At 39.0% G+C, this 18,335-nt stretch overlaps 1 protein-coding gene across 3 annotated transcripts in view; it reads left to right on the top strand.

Annotated features, from left to right (window-relative positions):
- Positions 1 to 18,335, top strand: part of edil3a (EGF-like repeats and discoidin I-like domains 3a) — a 339,454-nt gene that overhangs the window by 84,135 nt on the left and 236,984 nt on the right. For all 3 annotated transcript variants that reach the window (XM_062050941.1, XM_062050942.1, XM_062050939.1), the window contains one exon: positions 12,298 to 12,426. In XM_062050941.1, the coding sequence (XP_061906925.1) occupies positions 12,298 to 12,426 (129 nt within the window). The remainder of the gene's footprint in view (positions 1 to 12,297; positions 12,427 to 18,335) is intronic.

The following is an 18,335-nucleotide window of genomic DNA, read 5'->3' as shown; positions in this document are numbered from 1 at the left end:
TAGCCACAGCATGGTATTAAGCGCAGGGTTCAAAGCGTGGGGAAAAAGTAGTGGCTTATTTCCCGGGAATGACGATACATAATGCACCATGCACCAAACCTGCTCAGTGGCCTTGTGGTTAGAGTGTCCGCCCTAAAATCAGTAGGGCGTAAGTTCAAACCCCGGCTGAGTCATACCAAAGACTATAAAAATGGGACCCATTACCTCCCTGCTTGGCACTCAGCATCAAGGGTTGGAATTGGCGGTTAAATCACCAAAATGATTCCTGAGCGCGGCCACCGCTGCTGCTCACTGCTCCCCTCACCTCCCAGGGGGTGGAACAAGGGGATGGGTCAAATGCAGAAGGTAATTTCACCACACCTAATGTGTGTGTGACTATCAGTGGTACTTTAACTTTGATTATTACATCCAGTAATGCGTTGTTAAGGGTTGAGACACTACTCATCGTCAGTACACATGTTGGGAATGAGATGGGAGGGATGGAGGGAGATATACCCCAAAGTTAGAAGCTGTTTCATGACAATCTCAATACAAGTTAGGAATGGGCAGTATGGCCTTTTATTAATATCTCGATATTTTTAGGCTTTGTCACGATACACGATGTATATCTTGATATTTTGCCTTAGCCTTGAATGAACACTTGATGCATATAATCACACCAGTATGATGATTATTTGTGTCTACATTAAACCATTCTTGTTCATACTGCATTATTATATGCTCATTTTAAAGGCCTACTGAAATGATTTTTTTTAATTTAAAGGAGGATAGCAGATCCATTCTATGTGTCATACTTGATCATTTCGCGATATTGCCATATTTTTGCTGAAAGGATTTAGTAGAGAACATCGACGATAAAGTTCGCAACTTTTGGTCGCTGATAAAAAAGCCTTGCCTGTACCGGAAGTAGCGTGACGTCGCAGGTTGAAGGGCTCCTCACATTTCCCTATTGTTTACACCAGCAGCGAGAGCGATTCGGACCAAGAAAGCGACAATTACCCCATTAATTTGAGCGAGGATGAAAGATTTGTGGATGAGGAACGTTAGAGTGAAGGACTAGAGTGCAGTGCAGGACGTATCTTTTTTTGCTCTGACCGTAACTTAGGTAAAAGGGCTCATTGGATTCCACACTTTCTCCTTTTTCTATTGTGGATCACGGATTTGTATTTTAAACCACCTTGGATACTACATCCTCTTGAAAATGAGAGTTGAGAATGCGAAATGGACATTCACAGTGACTTTTATCTCCACGACAATACATCGGTGAAGCACTTTAGCTACGGAGCTAACGTGATAGCATCGTGCTTAAATGCAGATAGAAACAAAAGAAATAAGCCCCTGACTGGAAGGATAGACAGAAGATCAACAATACTACTATCAGCAGACACCGAACCAAACACTGGACCTGTAACTACACGGTTAATGCTGTGCCACCTGTCGAAGCCTAGCAATGCTGTTGCTAACGACGCCATTGAAGCTAACTTAGCTACAGGACCTCGTCAGAGCTATGATAAAAACATTAGCGCTCCACCTACGCCAGCCCTCATCTGCTCATCAACACCCGTGCTCACCTGCATTCCAGCGATCGACGGCACGATGAAGGACTTCACCCGATCATCGATGCGGTCGGCGGCTAGCGTCGGATAGCGCGTCTGCTATCCAACTTAAAGTCCTCCTGGTTGTGTTGCTGCAGCCAGCCGCTAATACACCAATCCCACCTACAGCTTTCTTCTTTGCAGTCTCCATTGTTCATTAAACAAATTGCAAAAGATTCACCAACACAGATGTCCAGAATACTGTGGAATTTTGCGATGAAAACAGAGCTGTTTGTATTGGGATACGATGTGTCCGAATACTTCCGTTTCAACCATTGACGTCACGCGCAAACGTCATCATACATAGACGTTTTCAACCGGAAGTTCCCTGGGAAATTTAAAATTGCACTTTATAAGTTAACCCGGCCGTATTGGCATGTGTTGCAATGTTAAGATTTCATCATTGATATATAAACTATCAGACTGCGTGGTCGGTAGTAGTGGGTTTCAGTAGGCCTTTAAACTTCCATGCAGAGAGGGAAATCACAACTAAGTCAATTTACCAAAACTGTATTTATTAAACAGTTATTAAGCAGTGGTGGTCCTGGGTATGACTCAAAACTGCATCTGGTGATGAGGCTTCAGTTCGGGAGTTCTGGAGTTTTGGGGAAGGTGGAGTTACCCCTCAGTCATCATTGCTCCCAGGTCCACTCTGACCCGGGGTGGTAGTACCTGTCAGGGTCCCAGCTTTGGGTTAAATAGCATTTCAAAGACCTCAACGGTGGAAGTGGCGAAGGATGACACTGCATGTCACAACGGCACTGAAGGCGGATGAAGGCTGCAACAGAGGGTGGTCTCCAGTCATCATGGATCCATGCCACTGGATCAAGGCCCCTCTCTGCCAAGGACCGTGTGGTGGCTGCAGGCGCATCAGTCTCCCCACGCTAAAAGACGTCACGCACAGGCGTCCTCCCGAATGGGAACCCATCCATTCTGAGGACAGTCATACTCGACTACGAGTGACTGCCGATGATGATGATTAAGCAGTGGCACAAACATTCATGTCATTTCAAAACAGAAAGTGCAAGATTGTCAGAAACATTTTAAAACAAGCTATGAGTGCACTTTTGTGCATGATGTCACTAAGATGACTTATCAAAACAACACTAAATTAAAGTGCACATTTTGTACAGAACGCCACTACAATATTTTAAAACAAATAAAGTGCACTTTTTTGCATGATGTCACACAAGATATTTCAAAAACTGTATAATAAAAATTAGCTGCATAATAGGAAATCAAATAGTGTACGTCCTTCACTATGTGGTAGGATACTGCGGACGTTATCTCCTTCTGTTGTTCACTATTTTTTTCATACGGTGTTGATCTGGAAATCGAAGACGCCAGGCTCAATTGGGTCAGTGCTGGTTGCTTCAGCATTTTGTTGGTTCGGCACCGGCCACAGATGTTGACATGCGGACTTCAAGCACTCTTCATTCTCTAGCGGGTGACTTTTCAAATGATGCTACAAATTAGCAGTGCTGCTACTTTTTGTAGCAACGCTTTTGCCGCATACTTGACATATTATGGTTGTCTGTTCAACATGTTCCCGCTTGAAGCCAAAACCACCGGCAGAGCAGTTTTTCTTGGGAATTAATTCTTCTTCCTCCATTTGTTACCAGATTCGCACCTTCTCTCTCTCGCATTACCAATCGCACCGCTCCGCTTGCACCACCTGCCACAGCTAACTTTACCAATGCCGCTACCTCTCTGCTCGGCGAGGGCGTATGTCATGCACTCGCGACAGTATGTGACGTATGTAACAAGGTGCGCTTGTTTTATCTCTCTGTGCGAAGGAGAGACAAGAAAGAGTGAGAAAAGCCTGCAGTGTAATGCCTGCGGCGAAAAACAACTGCGTGAGAACATATACTCGAATACTCACGAAATAGTCATTTTCTACATCGCACAGAGACAAACCTGCGATACATCGAGTATATTCGATATATCGCCAAGCCCTAATACAAGTTTAACAAATGTGGTTTAAAAAAAGGCCAAAAAATAATCCTAATGTGAGCTAATTCCCATGCTTCTCTTTGTAAAGAACACTTTTTACTGCAATGCAGAGTAGAGTTTGGAGTGTTCGATACTGCGCTACTACCCACTCAAGTTTATTTTAATGAAAGTAGCTCTCTTTACATGTTTTTAATCTAGTAGTTTATGTTTAAACATGTCATCCATCTCCATAAATGAAAGTCCCTGGTAGATAAGTTCTAAAAAAAACCATTTTCATAAATTAAATGTTACTGCCATTCAGAAGCCATTGTCTCAGTATCCCTGTCAGCTCCTTCTTCCCTTCTCCCCGCGTGCCTTTATGCGTTCTTCATTAGTGAGGCTGTCAGCATGCTTTGGTGCCACGATAAATCGTCACGTCAAAACAGCCCAGAAACCTGTCACCCTGTCTCCCTCAGTAGGCCAGGGCTCTTTGAGAGCGATTATACAGTGTTCTGTTCAGCTGATGAGCCCCCACTCCCTTTATTATTACTGATGCAGGTTCCCACTTGGTAATGACACCACTTTGATAGGATTACCTCGTTTGTAATTCTCATTTAGAGTTTAATACCAACAAGGCAAACAAAATGTATTTTTTCTTTCATATGAACTGTATTTTTTTTTTTAAATCGATGCCATTGAAAAACAATGTTACCTTGTGAGGTTCTGATGTTTCTTCGTTTCTGTTCGTAAAAAGGCATTTGTTATTGTTACAAGCTGAATCATGCTGCATGTCTGCGAGGTCTTGGGTAACAATATTCTTAATTTTCACCATTTCAGGTAAGAGTAGGTTAATAATCAACAGTATTGTTATCTTTCCTTTTTCAAACTAAAATATTTTATTTTGCTTTAAAACTATCAAAATGCAGAACTTTCCTCCAGAAGGTCTTAACTTTGTCCATGTGATGTCAGATGAAACAAAAATTGAGCTGTTTGACCACAATACCCAGCAATATGTTTGGAGGAGAAAAGGTGAGGCCTTTTATCCCAGGAACACCATGCCTACCGTCAAGCATGGTGGTGGTAGTATTATGCTCTGGGACTGTTTTGCTGCCAATGGAACTGGTGCTTTACATAGAGTAAATGGGACAATGAAAAAGGAGGATTACCTCCAAATTCTTCAGGACAACCTAAAATCCTCAGCCCAGAGGTTGGGTCTTGGGCACAGTTGGGTGTTCCAACAGGACAATGACCCCAAACACACGTCAAAAGTGGTAAAGGAATGGCTAAATCAGGCTAGAATTAAGGTTTTAGAATGGCCTTCCTAAAGTCCTGACTTAAATGTGTGGACAATGCTGAAGAAACAAGTCCATGTCAGAAAACCAACACATTTAGCTGAACTGCACCAATTTTGTAAATAGGAGTAGTCAAAAATTCAAGCAGAAGCTTGTGGATGGCTACCAAAAGCGCCTTATTGCAGTGAAACTTGCCAAGGGACATGTAACCAAATATTAACATTGCTGTATGTATACTTTTGACCCAGCAGATTTGGTCACATTTTCAGTAGACCCATAATAAATGCATAAAAGAACCAAACTTCATGAATGTTTTGTGTGACCAACCAGTTTGTGCTCCAATTACTCTATCACAAAAAAATAAGAGTTGTAGAAATTATTGGAAACTCAAGACAGCCATGACATTATGTTCTTTACAAGTGTATGTAAACTTTTGATCGTGACTGTATGTTTTAGATGCCATTGAAAAAAAAATGTACCTTGTGATGTTCTGATGTTTCTTCGTTTCTTTTCGTAAAAAGGTATTTGTCATTGTTACAAGCTGAATCATGCAGCATGTGTGTGAGGTCTTGGGTAACAATATTCTTAATTTTCACCATTTCAGATAAGGGTAGGTTAATAATCCACACAATTGTTAACTTTCCTTTTTCAAACTAAAATATTTTATTTTGCTTTAAAAGTATCCAAATGCCCAGAGGGTTATAAAGTGAGAACAGGAAGTAGTGATGAATTAGGACGTGCATACACGCTATCATTAATATGATTTTTACAAATGAAAGTGGGGCATCCAAAAGTGCTTTTTGGTGCGGAACGGATGCATTGAGAGATTTTACGTACTAAGTGGATGTTAATGAGTATATTTAACTTGAGTAAAAATATGCAAAATAGGTTACATTAAACATAAAAGTGCCTTTTTGAAAGGCACATTTTGTTTTAAAAGTCCATTATACTTGAAAGCATTATCTTAAACTTGACTCTGGAATTGCATTTATTTCCACAGAGTCCCCTCAGTGTTAACAAAATATGTATTATTCTTCAACATGTAGAAACTACATCTATATTATATGATTTATAAACATGTATTTGTGTAGAATAAAGATGAAGCCCCAGTATACAAGTCATTGGTTTGTATTTGTTACTATCGATTTTTTTTAGTAATCCAGTAATATATCAAAAAATTTGTTTGAATAAAACACTTTCTGGCCTCAATGCGTCTTTTAGGTAAAATCCTTTGACTTTTATTCTTTCTGTTTATGAATGCACATGACATTGAAATTGCACTTTTACCAGAGCAGCATCACTGCACAATATGTGTTTTTAAAACAAATAAGTAAACAAAAATACATGTGTAGCCTAAAAGGCAAGGCAAGGCAACTTTATTTGTATAGCGCTTTTCATACACAAGGCAGACTCAAAGTGCTTCACAGACAACAAAGTGAAATGAAAGAAAATAAAAGCAAAATTAAAATGCAGACAATAAAAATAAAAACAGTGCAGACGTTAAAAGTTAAAAGATTAAAAGATTTAGCTGAAAGCTAAGGTGAACATAAAAGTCTTCAGTCTAGTTTTAAAAGTAGTGAGAGTTGGGGAGAGTCTGACATCTTCAGGAAGTTTATTCCAGCTATGTGTTGCATAGTGACTGAATGATGATCTCCCTTGATTTGAGTTTACTCTTGGAACCGCTAACAGATTGGTCTCAGAAGATCTTAGTGATCTAGAGGGCGTATATAGTGGGAGCATATCAGTGATATACTTGGGCCCTAGACCATGTAGTGATTTATATGTGAGCAGGAGGATTTTGAAATCTATTCTCTGATGTACAGGGAGCCAATGTAAGGATTTAAGAATTGGTGTAATGTGCTCACATTTTTTGGTCTTTGTTAGAACTCTAGCAGCAGCGTTCTGAACAAGCTGTAGCTGCCTGACAGTTTTGTTGGGAAGACCTGCAAGGAGACCATTACAATAGTCTAGCCTACTGGTAATAAAGGCATGTACAAGTTTTTCTAAGTCTTGAGCTGACATGAGCCCTCTAAGTCTTTTTACATTTTTGAGGTGATAGTAGGCCGATTTTGTTACTGATTTGATGTGACTGTCGAAATGTAAATCAGAATCTAAAATAACCCCAAGATTTCTGGCTTTATTTGAGGTTTTCAGGGACAGTGATTGAAGGTGTTGGATGACTTTAAACCTTTCTTTTTTAGCACCAAAAACAATTATCTCAGTTTTATCTTCATTTAGTTGTAGGAAATTTTGGCACATCCAGTGTTTGACTTGCTCAATGCACTGGCACAGAAGATCTATGGGGCGATAGTCATTTGGTGATAGCGCTACATAGATTTGGGTGTCATCGGCATAGCAATGATGGTCAATGTTATTATTTTGCATGATTTGTCCTAGTGGGAGCATATAGATGTTAAATAAAGTCGGCCCCAAGATTGAACCTTGGGGGACTCCACACGTTACGTTGGTTGGTTCTGATACAAAGTCACCAATGGAAACAAAATAGTTCCTATCTTGTAGATATGACTTGAACCAGCTTAAAACTGTGCCTGAGATCCCCACCCAGTTTTCCAACCTGTCCAAAAGTATTGAGTGGTCGACAGTGTCAAATGCAGCACTGAGGTCCAAAAGCATTAATACTGAAGTTTTGCCAGAGTCTGTGTTTAGACGGATGTCATTTATAACTTTAAGAAGGGCCGTCTCTGTGCTATGAAGAAAAAATCCTGACTGGAAGTTGTTGTGGCAGCCAGTAGAAGCCAAGAAGTGATTTAGTTGTTGGAGGACAACTTTCTCAATTATTTTACTTATGAATGGTAGATTTGAAATTGGTCTGTAGTTGTTGATAACAGAGGCATCTAGGCTCTGCTTTTTTAGAAGAGGTTTAATGACTGCAGTTTTGAAAGCCTTCGGGAAATTGCCCGATTTAATAGAATTATTAACTATTTGCAAGATGTCTGTTGATAGGCAGTCAAAAACATTCTTAAAGAAGTTGGTAGGTAAAACATCAAGGCAGCAGGTGGATGACTTTAGAGCTGTCACCGTTTCCACTAGAGTTTTAGAGTCTATGGCATTAAAGCTTGCCATCATTGCTGTGTTACTTTTGCCTAAATGGGGTGGTGATCCAACTTTTTTACTTGAGATATTGATGGTGCGTCTGATGCCTTCAATTTTATCAGTATAAAAGAATGCAAAGTCATTGCATTTCTGCGTGGAATGGAGTTCGGCTGGTATTTGTGTTGGGGGTTTAGTCAGTCTGTCAACGATTGTGAATAGGGTTTTGGCCTTATTTGTGTTGCTGTTTATGATATTGGAGAAGAATGTTTCTCTAGCACTTTTTAAGACTAAATTGTAGGCCTGGAGGCTCTCTTTATAGATGTCATGGTGAATATGAAGTTTTGTATTCCGCCAGATTCGTTCAGCCTTCCTGCACTCTCTTCTCTGGGCTGTTACAGCAGCAGATTTTCTCCAGGGTGCCTTTTGCTTGCCAGAAATCGTTTTAACTGTAACAGGTGCAATGATATCTATGATATTCACAATTTTGGAATTAAAGTTGCTTACAAGATCATCAGCATGACATGGGTTTAGAGGTGGTAGTGAGGAGATGGCGTTTTTAAAGAGGACATTAGCATGTTCATTTATGTACCGCTTTTTGACATTCTTTGATTCTGTTTGTGTGTCCGGAATTACAGAAATATTAAAGAAAACACAGAAATGATCAGACAATGAAGGATCAATCACAAGAACATCAGAAACATTGAGACCTTTTGTGATAATCAGGTCCAGGGTGTGTCCCTTATAATGTGTAGCCTCTTTCACATGTTGAGACAGTTCAAATGTGTCTAAAATAGTAAAAAGTTCTGTTGCGCCCTTGTCATTTAAATCGTCAATATGAAAATTAAAATCACCAGTTATAACCAGGCAGTCAAAGTCAGTGGAGATGCTAGACAATAGTTCAGTAAAATCATCAAAAAAATTTGCAGAATATTTAGGTGGCCTGTAGATAATTAACAAGAGAATTTTGGGAGAGCATTTCAACACAGCACACAGGTATTCAAATGATGTAAACTCACCGAGTGACATCTGTTTCCCCTGAAACATGTTTTTAAATATAGCAGCAACCCCTCCACCTCTTTTCCCCGATCTACATATATCAATGAAGTTATAGTTGGGGGGTGCTGTCTCGATCAGAATGCTTGCACTGTTATTTTGTTCCAGCCATGTTTCAGTTAAAAACATAAAGTCAAGTTTAGAAGTGCTAATAAAATCATTGACTAAAAATGATTTGCTATTCAGAGACCTGACATTGAGCAGACCCATCCTGATGGTGTTATTGACAGGCTTCGATGTTGGCTTTGATTTGGAGATAATAGGAATGAGATTGTTTAGGTTAGCAGGGTGGCTAAGTTTCCCAATGTTTACTCTCTTGGTAGTCACAACAGGGATGTAGAAGGTGCCATGATTTGATGTAGGCAACCTTGGGCCCAGCTGATAATGTGGTCTACTGCTGAACCCTTTTCTGTATCAGAGATATTCAGGACTGCTGTCAGGGCGAGGCGGGGTTTGCCGTAAGGGGGAGGGGGAGTGAGCAGCGTCAGAGCTGGGACGAACTACTGAAGGTGGACGTTGAGGGCGTGTAAGGGGTTGGCGTGAGAAAGGTGAAGTATGGCTGGGGGGTTGTGGAGCACGCCTTCGTGGAGGGGGTGGTGGAGGTGAGCGATGATCTAGGGGGGTAAAAATCTGAGTAGGGTGGGGCGTGAGTGGGGGTAGCTCCCGGAACTCCAAGGGGGAGAAGGGGGGAGAAAGGTCTACTTGAGGGAGGGAGAAAGATGGAGACGTGGATGGCTTGGGGGATGTGGGGGAGGGATCTTCACATGCATTCAGAATGGAGGGAGGGGCGGTAGAGGAGGATAGACACCTCTCCTCTTTGCTCTGGTGTATCTCATGGTCGACGTTCTCCTTTTGCAGTGGCGGTCCTCCTTCGACGTAAAACCAGGTAACAAATACAACAAAAATAATCTCTGATAAAAGTATGATATACTGAGTGACGATGTATTAAACAACTTAATACGTACATATTTGAAAATGTATTAATTAGAGGAGTATGTGGGCTCTGTACCGAGGATGTCATTGTGGCTTGTACAGCCCTTTGAGACACTTGTGATTTAGGGCTATATAAATAAACATTGATTGATTGATTGATTGATTTTTTGGACAAAATGATTAGTATAAACATACACACTGTAGATGTTCCTGTACATTCATTGTGCAAGTCAAACATATTAGATGGCTTTCGCAACCAACATAGATGTTCCTGTTTCATCTTGTTTGCTAATCTTAAATATGAAGTATGCTTTCTGGTTATATGTTGCATCATTGATGTAGTGCTATAGTGAAATGCCAGCTATGTTTGACAGTGCAAACATTTCACCACAATGTCTGTCTTTTTCAGTGCTAAATGATAGCGAAACCTTTGACAGCTTTTCTTGTCTTCTTTGGGCACCTTGCTCTCTTTCTCCCTCGTCCTTGAGCCATCTGAGATGGCCCACCTCTGTTTCCACGACCTACATCACCATAGCTACACCGCCCTCATGGGCAGTCTCGCGGAAACAATGCCCGCATATTTTAGTTGTACTCCATGCAGTCTGGATTTGATAAATTATAATTGATTAAAATGAATCATCAAAGCAACAAAGTAGAAATCAAAGCTTTTTTTTGTCATTTTAATCAGGCTTTTGCAGTTTTTTCTTGCCCGGATATGGATTCAGATCAGGGGATGTCGTTGAGGTTTGTGAAGCCCTTTGAGGCATAGGCGCCGATCCCGTGGGTGCTTCAGGGCCCGAGCACCCACGGACAATGCCGAGCACCCACGTGGGATTTATGGCAACTTTCAATCTTTAAATTAATATGTGAAAAATCAATTTTGCTGTGTTTAATTTAGTGGCGAGTTTGGTCTGTTATACATAATTAAAAAGTTACAAATCATATAGTCTATGATGAACAAAGCCTCACCAAGATGTTGTTGTGCCCGTCAATGGACTAGTGTCACAACACACTGCACACGAGAGAATGAAGAGCATACTTACTCAACAGCCAACATCACAAAATCTTGTTTCGTTTTTTTTTAAAATTTATATTACGTTTATAAACTCAGGAAATATGTCCCAGGACACATCAGGACTTTGAGTATAACCAATGTATTATGCTGTAACTACTTGATATCGGATCGATACCTACACTTGTGTTATCATCCAAAACTAGAGATAATATCGGCCTGCCGATATTATCGGACGGTAAATGCTTTAAAATGCTTTAAAATGTAATATCGGTATCGTTTTTTTTTTTTTTTTTTTATTAAATCAACATAAAAAACACAAGATACACTTACAATTAAGCACCAACCCAAAAAACCTCCCTCCCCCATTTACACTCATTCACACTCATTCACACAAAAGGGTTGTTTCTTTCTGTTATTAATATTTCTGGTTCCTACTTTATATATCAATATATATCAATACAGTCTGCAAGGGATACACATGATTGTGCGTGCTGCTGGTCCACTAATAGTACTAACCTTTAACCGTTAATTTTACTCATTTTCATTAATTACTAGTTTCTATGTAACTGTTTTTATATTGTTTTACTTTCTTTTTTATTCAAGAAAATGTTTTTAATTTATTTATATTATTTTATTATTTTTTTTTAAAAAGGACCTTATCTTCACCATACCTGGTTGTCCAAATTAGGCATAATAATGTGTTAATTCCATCACTGTATATATCGGTATCGGTTGATATCGGTATCGGTAATTAAGAGTTGGACAATATCGGGATATCGGCAAAAAGCCATTATCGGACATCCCTATCCAAAACTAATGTAAAGTATCAAACAACAGAAGAATAAGTGATTATTACATTTTAACAGAAGTGTAGATAGAACATGTTGGAACAGAAAATAAGCAGATATTAACAGTAAATGAACAAGTAGATTAATCATTCATTTTCTACCACTTGTCCTTAATAATTTTAACAAAATAATAGAATGATAAATGACACAATATGTTACTGCATATGTCAGCAGACTAAATTAGGAGCCTTTGTTTGTTTACTTACTACTAAAAGACAAGTTGTCTAGTACGTTAACTATTTTATTTAAGGACACAATTGCAATAACAACCATGTGTTTAATGTACCCTAAGATTTTTTTGTTAAAATAAATCCAATAATGACATTTTTTTGTGGTCCCCTTTATTTAGAAAAGTATCGAAAAATACCAAAATATTGGTATCGTGACAACACTAATACACACACACACACACACACCGAGCACCCACTGGCAATAAAGTAGATCGGCGCCTATGCTTAGAGGTACTTGTGATTAAGGGCTATACAAATAAATTGTGATTGATTGATTGTGAATCATTGTTTTAGGCCTAACCTACAAGTATAATTCTGATCAAGGATGTTGTTTTGTGCATGCAGGGCCCTGCCACCCAAACCCGTGCCACAACAGAGGGACATGTGAGATCAGTGAGACCTACAGGGGTGACACCTTCATTGGCTACGTCTGCAAGTGTCCTCCAGGCTTCAGTGGAGTTCACTGCCAACACAGTAAGTTTCACCCCCACAAGTTGTTGTGTCTTTAAAGTGCCTTGACATTTCTATACCTTGCCAAAAAGAAATCTATCGTGTGATAGTGGGTGTGCTCGTAGGACATGGGCTTCAAATTAAATCTCTAGTGACATGGATCTTGTATTGGACTGCAAATGAAAATGGTCAGTCACCTCAATCAAAATGGCATACAGAGTTTATTCGAGAGCTAGGGCAGTGTTTTTCAAGCTTTTTTGAGCCAAGGCACATTTTTTGCGTTGAAAAAATCCAGAGGCACACCACCAGCAGAAATCATTAAAAAAACGAAACTCAGTTGACAGTAAAAAGTTGTTGTCGCAATTGTTGGATATGCCTTTAAACCATAACCAATCATGCATCAATATAGCTCTTGACTCAAAGTAGGTGTACTGTCACGTCCTGTCCTGTGACTTATTTTGAATTTTTTGCTGTTTTCCTGTGTGTAGTGTTTTAGTTCTTGTCTTGCGCTCCTATTTTGGTGCCTTTTTCTATTTTTTTTGGTGTTTTCTTGTAGCAGTTTCATGTCTTCCTTTGAGCGATATTTCCCACATCTACTTTGTTTTAGCAATCAAGAATTCAGTTGTTTTGTATCCTTCTTTGTGGGGACATTGTTGATTGTCTTGTCATGTTCGGATGTACATTGTGGACGCCGTCTTTGCTCCACAGTAAGTCTTTGCTGTCGTCCAGCATTCTGTTTTTGTTTCCTTTGTAGCCAGTTCAGTTTTAGTTTTGTTCTGCATAGCCTTCCCTAACTTTCAATGCATTTTCTTAGGGGCACTCACCTTTTGTTTATTTTTGGTTTTAGCATTAGACACCTTTTTACCTGCACACTGCCTCCCGCTGTTCCCGACATCTACAAAGCAATTAGCTACCGGCTGCCACCTACTGATATGGAAGAGTATTACACGGTTACTCTGCCGAGCTCTAAACAGCACAGACCACTCAACAACAACATATTATTTGCAGACTACAATTACTGGTTTGCAAAAAATATTTTTTACCCAAATAGGTGAAATTAGAGAATCTCCCACGGCACACCCGACTGTATCTCACGGCACAGTGTGCGCCGCGGCACAGTGATTGAAAAACACTGTGCCAGGGTATCAGTCAGAAGTTTTATTATTTTCCAACGTCACTGGCGTCTAAAAATATGTTGCAGGTCTTTTTTTCAGAAACGTGTCAATTAGCAGCATCCCGCTTACTGCAACCCACCGACCCTGCACAATAATGATGCTGTTCCTACAACAACACTGACATACGATATCAGATGAGCTTTTTGCTAACATGTAATCACATTTTTATTAAAAGACATAACACAAAGGGAAATGGAACAAGTCAGCCTATCGCTGTCACGTTATTATATTTGTCTCCAGCCAGAGCTGCGTGCCACTGGCAAGCGTTCCAGTCGTATTTCAGTTATTGTTTCCTTTTAAGCCCTCAGGGTTGTGGGAAGCTGATTTGAAATGGTCTGAATGCACTAACGTCTGCCAATTTTCCTCGCAGTCATTACGGTTCAATGCGGGGAAATGGTTGAGCGAAAGAAAAGGAGATTGAGAATTGTTCATCTTGAGAGGCGAATTATCAAATCTACTGCCGGGATATTTCTTGTAATTAACTGATAAACATACATCAATAACTTGCTTGTTTAGAAATGCAATGTAATATGAAATATTGTGTTGACTTTTTAATGAGTGAAAACTGAATGGCACGGATATACACAGTTTTTATATTGGACTTTTTGGACCTGGAGAACTTTCTCTCAATCTTAATTATAAGAAAGGATCGAATCTCCTTCTTATGTTGTCATTAGAAAACAACGTTTAGTGTACTTTAGTGCCACCCACAATACAAATTCTGGAATTTTCTACTGCTTTGAGGTACATGGAGTGAACTGTGAGTTAGTAAGTTATTGAAAGTGAAAGTTTATTTATGTAGCACTTTTCATACACAGGCAAGAGGCAAAAAAGTATTTTTGTTTTTTTTTGTGTCATATTTTTCCTCGATCATTTTGGTCGAATTCCGAATTGTGCAACCTTTGAAAAATTGCCATTATGCAGCCTTTTACAGCTTTTCTCGTTTTCTTTGGGCTCTTTGCTCTCTTTCTCCCTCGTCTTTGAGCCCTCTGAAATGGCACGCCTCTGTTTCCAGGACCTACATCACCATAGGTACATCACCCTCGTGAGCAGTCTTGCGGAAACAATGCCCGCATATTTAACTTGTACTCCATGCAGTCTGGATTTTATAAATTATTACAATTATTGAAATATATCATTAAAGAAACAAAGTACAAATTAAAGGTTTTTTTTGTCAATTTAATCAGGTCTTTTTGTCATTTTAATCAGGTCTTTCCTTGACCGTAATTTTCTACTGCTTTGAGGTACATGAAGGGAACTGTGAGTTAGTAAGTTATTGAAAGTGAAAGTTTATTTATGTAGCACTTTTCATACACAGGAAAGTGGCAAAAAGGTACATGAAGTGAACGGTTAGTTAGTGAGGCATTTTTAAAGAAACTGGTCATTCAATCAATCAAAAAAATCAATCAAAGTTTATTTATGTAGCACTCTTCACATACAGGGAATTGTCAAAAAAGTGGTTTGCTACTCATTTTATTGCAAATTTTGTGGCATAGTTTTCCTCGGTCATTTTGGACGGATTCCAAATTGTGCAACCTTTGAAAAATTGCCATTCTGCAGCCTCTCCAGTCTCTGTCTGCATGTTATAGACTTGGATTTAATTAGCATATATTTTCAGTATCAGGCACGATGACCGCTACTTAGTAGAGGTAGCAAACACAAATTCAGTGTTTTAAACCCAATGGTTGTAGTCTGATTTGTCATTTCACATACTTTATCTCCTGGTTGTTAACTGCATTTACTTTATTGCTTTCTCAGAGTCAAATCCAATTTCACACCTTTGAACATTATCCTTAATACGTGCATTACACATTATGCTTGTTGGAGCCACTTTCATACTCTGCAAAAAAGAGCTGACAAAATATAAGATAAATGGGAAAATAAACTACTAAAATCTAGTGAATTTATCTGTCCATGCAGCTCGTTAATTATACTTGATAAGACATCTTAAGTCAATAAGACTTATTGACTATCGGCCCAATCCTAAATGTTGTGTACCAGCATTAAACGTTCTTTAGCATTAAGCATCCCTTGGCCAAATGCAGGGGTCGGCAACCCGCGGTTCTTTAGCGCTGGCCTAGTGGCTCCCTGGAGCTTTTTAAAAAATGTATGAAAATGGAAAAAGCTGAATGGAAAAATATATTTTTTGTCGGAGGACAAACAAACCTTCCTATTTGTTTATATTAAACATGCTTCACTGATAAGAGTATTTGGCGAGCGCCGTTTTGTCCGACTAATTTCGGTGGCCCTTGAACACACCGTAGTGTGTTTACATGCACAACTTTCTTTGATGCTGCCTCAGAAAGACGTGTTTTATGCCACTCCTTCTTTGTCTCATTTTGTCCACCAAACTTTGTATGCTGTGCGTGAATGCACATTGGTGAGCTTTGTTGATGGTTTTTGATTGATTGAAACTTGTATTAGTAGATTGCACAGTACAGTACATATTGTGTACAATTGACCACTAAATGGTAACACCCGAATACGTTTTTCAACTTGTTTAAGTCGGGGTCCATGTAAATCAATTCATGGTATTGACTTGTGTGGAGGCATATTTGGTGATTGCATGACTGCAAGCTAATCGATGCTAACATGCTATGTAGACTAGCTGTATGTACATATTACATCATTATGCCTCGTTTGTAGGTAAATTCGAACTCTTTTAAATTCCTCTACTTAATGTTATCTGTGCATTTAATTTATATTATCTTGTCTCATGACACATTATCTGTAGGTAATATTGGCTGCATTTCTGATAGTTATTTGTGTGCCTTGTTGTTAGAGACCACAACAAGCATTACCAGCTTGCAAAGATTGTAATAAATCCATTAGAAGTAGACAGCCTGCCATTTCCTTTAATTTGGACACACACGCCTGTGGCGATTCTAAGTCAGTAATTTCCAGGAGTTATCTCACCCTCTATTTTACTTATGTTATCCAATGTTGCAAAAATGTGTAGGATGAATGAATGAACAAATTAATTTATTTATTCCGGCAGACAGACATATATAGCAACACTTCATCACTCTTTGTAATTTGACATGCAACGGCACCCACCGAAAAGGGATACGGGAAAAAGCAAGAATCCTTATCCATGTCCCGCCCCTAATTTACAATCAATTTATATGCTGGTTATATATGTTGGTTGTATAGTCCAAGTTTCAACAGCAGATTTGATGAATACATGACAATTTCAGAACAAGTAAAACATATGAGAATGGATGATACATTTTTTTTTTTTTTGTCAATAGCAGTGAGCGACCATGAGATTAGCTCCATATTGCCTGGGTATCTTTTGTCTTCTGAAGCCTTGTCTGGTGTGTTATGTCCCTTATTCCACAGTGACTTCTTTTGCACCTGTGTTCCACAGTTGAAATAGTCCAAACAACTAGTCATGTTTTTGATAGTTTCCCAACAACACATTTTTTACCACAAGGTTGAACACTCTTAGGCTAGAAGACAGTTTAATTTATCTGCTCACATTGGCCCACATTTTCACCCCCGCTATAGATAACGTTTGAGCCTTGAATGTGGAATATATCATGTTATGTTTGAATTTCAGGACACCCCTGAGTTCATGTGGACCATCTCTGAGTGAAAACAGACTATGTATAATAAATATTACATTTCAATATCATGTGTTGCCTTCATTTTATAACTTATATCGGGATTTTTATTTTTTGCAGATTTTTTGTTGTTGTATTTTTGGTCAAATTGGGCTTTTTCAACATTTTGGGTTGCCGACCCCTGGTGTAATGCAACAACCTAATTCAAGGTTTACTTTTGTGTCACTGCTTTTATTATTTGAGCTGTCATTCTTGCACATACCTCTTACCTTTTGTAACAGTATTGCGTCATGAGCCGGCCATGACAACAGAGAAAGTGCCCAGATATTTGGTAAGAAGTCAACCATCGTAATGAACTGACACAGCTCAAAGATAGCGACTGATTGCCACAGTTGTCCTGTGGGTGCCAAACAGTTTTTAGTTTGGGATGCATGCTTTCAGTTTATCAAGGAAAAATGAAGCATACCACTATAAATATTTTCACTGGCAAGTATGTTATTTTTCCACCTGTCACCACAAACTGCAAGTCACGCTCAAAACGGCAGTGCCCTCTTGCACAAAAAAACCAGCACAACCTTTATGGCTGACAGGTGTCTTTTTGATGAGCCTTGCTGACTACAGATGTTTCCCATTCCTTCTGGAACATATAACTGATAAGGATGGAGGACAGGTTAGGAAGACTGATGGGGAATTTGTTCATCGACAGCCGCTATCGCTTCTCTTGCCACAGGACAATCAGTCCGATGTAAAGCTGCTCGGAGCCATTGTTTTTAATCAATTCACTTGACACAAATCACAGGCTACTTTTTAACAATATGGGCAGATGCATCTTTATGTATAAGGCTAAGTCAACTTGTTTCTCGAAACACATTCACGCCAATGTTAGTACATAATTGTGATAAATTGTGATATCGAGTACGACCAATAAACAAAGATAAATTAGTTTGTATATTATATTTTATTAGATATTATATTACATTTTAGGTTGGAATATCATTGATTTTTTTCTTGTTGGAAGTTGGGATAAAATAAACTGTTCCATAACTGAACTTTATTAAACCCTTAGGCTGGTTTGTTGAAGGAAATACATTCTGAATACCACATGTTGGCCATATTTATAGATATATCATAAAAGAGAACATATTTGTGTACAAATATATTTTTCCTAGCCGAATAGTCAGGAATTTTTGAC

This window comes from Entelurus aequoreus, linkage group LG06 (assembly GCF_033978785.1).
Source record: "Entelurus aequoreus isolate RoL-2023_Sb linkage group LG06, RoL_Eaeq_v1.1, whole genome shotgun sequence".
NCBI classification, from domain to species: domain Eukaryota; kingdom Metazoa; phylum Chordata; class Actinopteri; order Syngnathiformes; family Syngnathidae; genus Entelurus; species Entelurus aequoreus.
The sequence above is the reverse complement of the archived record's forward strand: the minus strand, read 5'-3'. Positions and strand labels throughout refer to the sequence as shown.